The sequence below is a fragment of the Gossypium raimondii genome, chromosome 2 (genome assembly GCF_025698545.1).
Source record: "Gossypium raimondii isolate GPD5lz chromosome 2, ASM2569854v1, whole genome shotgun sequence".
NCBI classification, from domain to species: Eukaryota; Viridiplantae; Streptophyta; class Magnoliopsida; order Malvales; family Malvaceae; genus Gossypium; species Gossypium raimondii.
In genome coordinates, this window is record NC_068566.1 from 17,204,808 (window position 1) to 17,212,677 (window position 7,870).

Here is a 7,870-nt window from a genome sequence, read left to right on the forward strand (position 1 = left end):
TCCACCCACCCTTTTAACCATCTCCCTTTCCTCCTCCAAAAAGATAAAGAAACCGCAAGAAAAATAAAATAAAAATTAAAAAAGAAAAGAAAATACCCTTTTCCCTTTTTTTGCTTTTATCCCGCGCAACTTCTTTTCACTCTTCTTTCCCAATCAAATTCCCCTAATTACTCCCTTCTTTCACTGATTATTCTATGTTCTTTCCTTTTAATTAACCCTAGCAATCCCAATCGGCTGACCCGACCCGACCCTGCTTCCTTCATGAACGATAAAACTGGTGGCGCTGCCGGTGGTACTGCTGAGTCCTCGAGACTGGTTGCGCCCAAGGTCATGAAGTCCGGTGACCGTCAAGTTTTCACCGTTGAACTCCGGCCAGGTGAGACCACGTATGTTTCGTGGAGGAAGCTTGTTAAAGACGCCAACCGGGCCAATGGGTCTTCTGCCGCTGCATCTGTCTTGACTGCGCCAGCTCCTGAGCCGCCTCCTAATGCCCACCCTAATCTCCAGTCTCGCATCGCCCCAGTAAGACCCGCTTCTTCAATCCCTATTCAGTTGTTATTGCATTCTGTTTTTTTTTTTAAATAATCATTAGTAACTTCTTTAATTTTCTTATACATGCATGCGCATATGATGTTTAACTTAGTTGTTTTGGTGGCGTTTTATTTAAGAAAGCGTGCTTGAATATTTTGGTATATTTGAATGTGTTATTATTTTTTGGCTGCCAAGCAAATGTGGGAAAGTGAAAGAAATTCTGCTAATCGTGTTTTTTTAATTACTTCTCCGCCATAATCATGCTTGACAATATTTAGGGACAAGCTGCTGAAAAAGAAGCCAAAGATGAAGCACCAGGTCCAAATCGTTTCAGTGCTGTTATTGAGAAGATTGAACGTCTTTACATGGTATTTCTACGTTTTATTATTGTGTTTGCTAGCATTAAGAGATGCCCTTTGCATCATTTATGAATGAGAAGTGGAATTCTTTATCAGGGTAGAGATAGCAGTGATGAGGAAGAATTGGATGAAACTCCGGATGATGATCAGTATGATACAGAAGATTCTTTTATTGATGATGCAGAGCTGGTTAGTTCTAAAATCTATTACTTCTATTTTTAGCCTATGTTGGTTTTTACTCAGCAGTAGTAGGATTATTCTTCTTGTAACAAGGACTGTGCATTGTAGTTTTACTGCTTTGTTATGTTGCTTCATTGCTTGTTGTGCAGGATGAGTATTTTGAAGTTGATAATTCAGCCATAAAACATGATGGATTCTTTGTTAACAGGGGAATGTTGGAAAGAGTGTGAGTTTCTTTGGACTTCTGTTCCATTCTTTCTTCTTCTTCTGCATTGGTTGGTGAGAACGCTTTAGTAATAATTCTTTTCTTATGGCTATTCATATTATCCTATAACATACCAGAAGCAACCATACATTTCTTATCAGTTAAAGCTAGGTTAATTAATGAATTTATTTTCTCTCTTAAATGGAGGCAAATTCAGCTTGAAGACAAACAAAAGGGGATCCACAGTTATGTATGCAATGCAACTTTGACTCCTGATAATATTATGAACATTGCTACACTTATTCTTTGTACTGTAATGGGTGTCAACGACCCCTTGCTTGTCTTGTAAGAAGTAACCTTATATCATTTTAATTTTTTGCTTCTTTTCTCATTGCAATGCAGATGAAGCTAGTATTCTTGATTTATCATATTAATTTTATATTTCTTTTTCATGTTGCAGTACTATTAGTTGATTTCATCCATTTATGCTTAACTAATTTCTTCTTTATTTTTTGTTCCTTTTTTCAAGAAATGAACCTCCTGCGATACCTAACCAGCAGCCAAAAAAAAGGCGAAGAAAAGATACTTCAAAACCTCCTAGTGAGAGTGATGATGGCCATGTGTCAAATAAACATGTAAAGACAGTAAAGGTGACTGCTGGGAGGGTTGAACCATCTCATGGGAAGAATAATTCTAATTCTGCTCAGAATTTGACTACATTAAGTGAACAACATGGAGATGTAAAAGCTCAGAACCAATTATCAGTTTCTGGTGTTCCTTCCAAGAAGAAATCTTCTGAGACAAGAGTAGCATTGGATTCTTCTGCATTTTTGAAAGTTCCGAATGGGGATACTTCTGTACCCTTGGCAGATGTGAAGGATACTGAAAAGTCAAAGATGGGATTTGTGCAGTCAAAAAATGTTGTCAGTAATAAATTGAAAGATGCAACTGGTTCCTCTGATGTTTTGCAGCAGAAATACCATGATAAGAATGCTTATGCACAATCCAAATCCCAACATGGAAAACGAATTAGCAATGCTGATGAGCTTGAACAATCATTTCGACCAAGAGAGAAAAATGGCATCCGTGAACTGCCAGATGCTAATATTTCTGATGGCAAACATGCTATGCAGACTGCAGTATGTTACCATTTTGTCTCAACTTATTTTTTCAGAAGTTGCTCCTTTTCTCAGTTTTACTTTGGCTGGTTTGTTCTTATTAGTAATAGTTAGTAGCTACATGACCTAGTTTGAGTTTTGACACGAACACAGGCTTCTGTTAATGACAACCTACGACATCTGGAAACAGTAGGAGTTCAATACCTTTGTGTGTTTAATACAATAAGAAAAGCTCGAACATACATTTACATGACATCTTATTAACTGAAAGAGGGTGCTAAGTATTAAAGATAGAATTGAAACGGATCTGCTTTAATCTTTGTAGTCTCTCTTTTTTTCACTCTCTCTTTTGGAAATCATAGTCCCTCAAATTTCATTTGAACAGAATGCGGATTGCTGGAAAACACACTGCGAAGTTTAAGGATCTCATAGACCTTTCTTTGTCAGCGCGTGTGCATCCGCATGTAGTGCAAGATATTAGAGTAGAGGTTTCTGCTATATTCCAAATTGTTGCTCATCAGAGAGACGTGAGAAATTATTTTTGCATTAGATATTAATGTTATCATACTGGTTTTGATTTTATGTGTAATATATCTTGCAGAAATCTTCTCACATGTCAAAAAAGGATGGTTCTACACTTAGGCCCAAAAGTTCCATTCTTGAAAAGGCCATTAGGGAGCTAGAGAAGTTGGTTGCAGAATGTAAGTTTATATGTGTCTTGTGCAATGTAATTATGTAATTCTGTAATTGTAAATGATTTCTTTGAAAGTAACGTTCTTATTCCTCCTGTCCATATATTACAGCAAGGCCACCTGCTGTTGAAAATCAAGAAGCTGATGCTTCATCTCAGGGTATTAAGAGGAGATTGCCTAGAGAAATAAAGGTCAAGCTTGCTAAAGTTGCTAGATTAGCGGCGGTATGGGACTCTTTTGAGCAGTTTATGTCCTGTAAAATAACTCATTTTCCAACTGTCTTTTCCAAATAGCTTGATTGCGGCTGAAAAAAAATTAAGTTTTTCATTTCTATTTGATATTTGTAGCAGGCCAGCCAGGGGAAAGTTTCTAAGGAGTTACTAAATCGCCTCATGAGCATCCTTGGTCATTTAATACAACTAAGAACACTTAAGGTATCTTTCTTTTTTTATCAATGAGTAGGATACCCACCAACTCTTTACACTTACTAAATCAAAGCTTGAAAAGGGCTTGGAATAATATCTTGTTATGATTGCGTGTCAACATGCTAATAACTCCGAAGCCTAAAAATAGTTTCTGCCTACTCTCCCTTTTCTACTTATGGACCTTTGGCTTGTAGTTCATGTGATGTAGCTTTTGTTTCAATGAAGAAAGTTTCCATCTTATGTTTGATTACTTGCAACTGTTGTAACTGCTACTATGGTCACATTTTACTGTAATTTAGTGCATATATATCGGGTTTTGAATCATACAATCAAGCTTTTCAGATCTTGAGGTTTGTTTGTTGACTGCCAAATATGTGACCAAGTCTTTTGACTTTTAGATGAAACTCCTGTCTTTTATATCAGTTATCATCTTATTAAATTGCAGATCTGGCAAGAGAATTAATGGAGCATGACAAAACTATGTAAAATTTGTGCATTACTATTTTTTGCTTTTATGAGAGACTAAACCTTCTTGTTTGCTCTTAATGATCCTTTCCAATACTGAGTATCAATTTGTATCATCTGTGTAGATTACATATCTATGAATATTGAGACAAAATTTTGGGTGCAGAGGAACCTCAAAGTCATGATTAGTATGGGTGTCTCGGCAAAGCAAGAAAAAGATGCTAGATTTCAACAGATAAAAAAGGAAGTCATTGAGATGATAAAGACAAGAATTCCTTCTTTTGAGACAAAGGTTTATTTACTCTTCCATCCCTCTCCCTTCATTATGCCTTTTCTCACCTTCTCGTCCCATGCTATTGTACTTCATCTTGTATCCCTTTTTATTTTCATGTGGATTGTTTAGTTTAAATACTGTCATTGCAGATTCCATGACTGTTTTCTCCCTTTTTTTTTTTTTTGATCCTGCTATATAAGATCAATGATCTTTGATCTTGTTCATTGTTACCCTTGTATTATCAACTAAAGTTAGAATTTTGCTGCTCTTGATAAAAAAGTTCATAACTGTTTTTCAGATATTAGAGCCTCCACCTGGAGCTTCTGATGATTTTCAAGAAACTGGTTCTGAAGAAAGAGTTAATAGACGGAAATTTGGCATGGATGCAACATTGGAGAACAAGATTTGTGACCTTTATGACCTCTATGTTGATGTAACCATATGTCCTAACCTTTGAAAATTTTCAGCTCGGTTTTGGGAAATTTCTCTACTTAACGAATCTTAAGTTTTATTGTTTATTTATTGCAGGGATTGGATGAAGATGCAGGTCCTCAAATTCGAAAGCTTTATGTGGAGGTTGACTTATTGCTTCTCTCACTACTCCTGAAGTTATCATAGTCATAATGAATTTCTTTGTATTGCTGGCATTAGGCATCTATGAGGGTGACAAATATGTTTCTGCAGTTACTGTTTTCACGTATCTTTTGATAGTATCACTCTCTCGCCTTTTTCCTGAAGTTATCATAGTCATAATGAATTTCTTTATATTGCTGGCATTAGGCATCTATGAGGGTGACAAATATGTTTCTGCAGTTACTGTTTTCAAATATCTTTTGATAGTATCACTCTCTCGCCTTTTGGTTTTGTAGGAGAAGCGTGCATAAGATTGTTGTGTCTCACTTTTATGTACTCTCTTTGCATTCTCTTCCCCTTTAAGTGCATCTTCTCTTCTTATGACTGAAAAAAACCTTAACACTTCTTGTTTCTCAGCAAAAATCCATAGAGTTTGTCCTGCATTTCATTGTTGTTCCTTTTCAAATAATTTGAATAATCTTTTCATGTTTCTTCTTGAGCTCATTTTCTGACGTTACCTTTAACAGATCTCTTTTTCTTTGTCTTGGACATATTCCTTCTGTATTAATTCATTGGTGATGAAACTATTGATTCATTGTTGTTAATGCTTAAGCATGGTGCTATTTTCTATGTTACATTGTTATCTTACATTTGGAACTAATCTGTGAGCAGCTTGCACAGCTGTGGCCAAATGGTATGATGGACAACCATGAGATCAAACGTGCAATTTGTAGGGAAAAGGAAAGACGAAAAGCAAGGTACAATAGATGTAAGGTATGTAAAATCGCTTTCCCATTTTTGGTTCCTGTGTCAGGTGTATTTATTTTATTTATTGGCATGTCTATGTTTTCAAATTAATCCGTATGGCTTATACAGACTGGATCTAATCCACAGTATTTGAAGTTTCCTTGGGCTTGGAAACCAAAAATCTTTATTTTCTAAACATGTTAGGCAACCTAGCCTGTCTTTTTGTTATCTTTAGGGTCTCAGACCAGTATTTGGTGGATGCTGGGTGTTTTTCTGGCCCATGTTCTCTATTCTTTACAGTGTATCCAAATTTATTTCTTGTTGGTAATGAGATGAGATGACGGACTTGCCATTTCTCTGTAGACAAAGATGCTTATTTTCTATGATTTGTCCGTTGCTGTTTGCTTATTGTGTTCATTTTTGTCTTTCTATCAAGGAACAAGAGAAAGTCAAGAGGAAAAAAATAGGGGCACTGGGATTGGAGGAGAGTGTTCGAGTGGAGTCTGCATTGAGTGCTCAGCCACAGCATACTCGAGAGAGGTTGGCTACTGATTCTGCTAGTCAGGTTTTACCTTCAACTAATAAATTAACATCAAGCACAACAGCCGCTGCTGTCCAAATTCCCGGTCCCTCTACAAATGGTTCCAGTTTGGACAGGGTAAAACAGGAGAAATTAAAGGGCATTTCAAGCAATGCCATGGAGGAAATAAAAGTGGCAGATAGCTCGCTTCCAAAGAAAAAGGTAAAAAGGAAGCCTGAAACGGAGTTGGATGCTGCTCATTTCTGTCCAGAGAAGTCATCTTTGCAGCCAGGTGACGACAGGCACAAGTCCACGAAGCAGCCTGTGAATGTTACCCCGAAATCAAGCCTTCTGCCGACTACTACAAGTTTCGAACAGTCAAGCTGACATCATGTCTATTTTGGGCTACAAAATTATCATGTCCATGTCAGGGTCTGAAGTTTGAAGCAGTGAAAGCTAACATCATGTCATCCATTTAGTGTAGAAAAATGGGAGTGATATTTTCATCTTTTGTCCGATCTGACCTACTGAGTACCATTTTTGTAGTTAAAAAGCTCTTTGTGTTGCAGTTGCAGAGTGAAGAGCTGTAAGTAGGAGACGGCAAAAAAAAGAAGGGTAGTGATGCTAATGTATTTGTAGCAACTCTTTTTGCCTTTAGATCTTTCCCAAACCAGTAGTGCTTCTCATTTCTTTCCCCACTTAGTTAGTTTTATTGTTTTTCATTTATTATTGGTTAAATGGTATAAAAGATCATTAAACAGTAGCAAAGATTAAATTAAGCTCCCATCCTTTTATTGCATTCATTTAGCTGTGGTTGAACGTTATTTGTCCACCTGGATCTCATTACACATCAAATGTTTTTATTATTGAATGCCAAGCTTTTCACATTTTCTTACTTTTTTAGGTTTTGGGTGATTTCGGTGAAGGGCAAAAGGAAAAATACAAGGTAGGGAAGGGAAAGAGAATAATATTTAACATTGTCTTTCTTAAAGTATTTATAAATATAAATATTATCTTTTTTAATTTTTTATTCTATATGCTTAAAATTTATTTGTTCAAATTATTTTCGTTGTCAATAACTTCTTAAGAAATTAAAAAAACTTAAATTCGTTTTTAAGAAATATTTACTACTTAATTGTTTTTATTTTATTTTTCAACTCAAAAATAGATTTAGAATTCACAATTCATCAATTAAGGAAAATAATTTAAAAAGTAGTTAAAAATAATTATTTTAAATTAAAAGGAGAAACTATTATATAAATCCTCCTACCATTTCTATACAATTAATTTAGTCAAAACAGAAATTTAATTGGCTGGACCTATAAGTGATGTGATAAAAAGGGTGTATAAAACAAATTTTCGTTATTATCCTATATAGTAAAATAATAATAAAATAATTAAAAATACTCCACATTATCTTAAATCAATTTGTGGAGTTTTTTTTATTAATTGTAATATTAATTTAATATCTTTTATTTTTAAATGATTGACTGAATCCTATTATTGACAATATTTTAAAAATAATTAATAATTAATAAAATTTAAATTTACTTACTATATAAATAAATCATAATTATTTTTAAAACACTAGTAATTAAAAACCGAAATGTGCAATACAATATAATTATAAGTAGCAACATGAAACCAAAACATAGAGGTTAAGAGTAACTATTGATTTTTACCAAAAATAAAAAGAAATTACTATGAAGAGATGAGATTGCAATAAACAATATCTTACCTTGAATGAATCAATTGAAGTGCATCAAATCAAAAGGGTTTTC

At 34.8% G+C, this 7,870-nt stretch overlaps 1 protein-coding gene across 5 annotated transcripts; it reads left to right on the plus strand.

Annotated features, from left to right (window-relative positions):
- LOC105782963 (ubinuclein-1) lies at positions 1–6,868 on the plus strand. Of its 5 annotated transcripts, none has more exons than XM_052626292.1 (14): positions 1–522; positions 810–899; positions 987–1,079; positions 1,220–1,296; positions 1,493–1,525; positions 1,805–2,414; positions 2,995–3,094; positions 3,197–3,309; positions 3,436–3,519; positions 4,142–4,267; positions 4,548–4,682; positions 4,778–4,825; positions 5,495–5,596; positions 6,006–6,868. In XM_052626292.1, exons 1-14 carry the CDS (start codon positions 262–264, stop codon positions 6,474–6,476), a joined length of 2,343 nt encoding a protein of 780 aa, XP_052482252.1. In that variant the 5' UTR covers positions 1–261; the 3' UTR covers positions 6,477–6,868. The 5 variants fall into 5 exon arrangements, with proteins under 5 accessions (XP_052482252.1, XP_052482250.1, XP_012463542.1 ...); XM_052626290.1 differs by having other exon boundaries at positions 2–522; positions 3,433–3,519; XM_012608088.2 differs by lacking the exon at positions 1,493–1,525 and having other exon boundaries at positions 4–522; positions 3,433–3,519.
- The last annotated feature ends 1,002 nt before the right edge of the window (positions 6,869–7,870 follow it).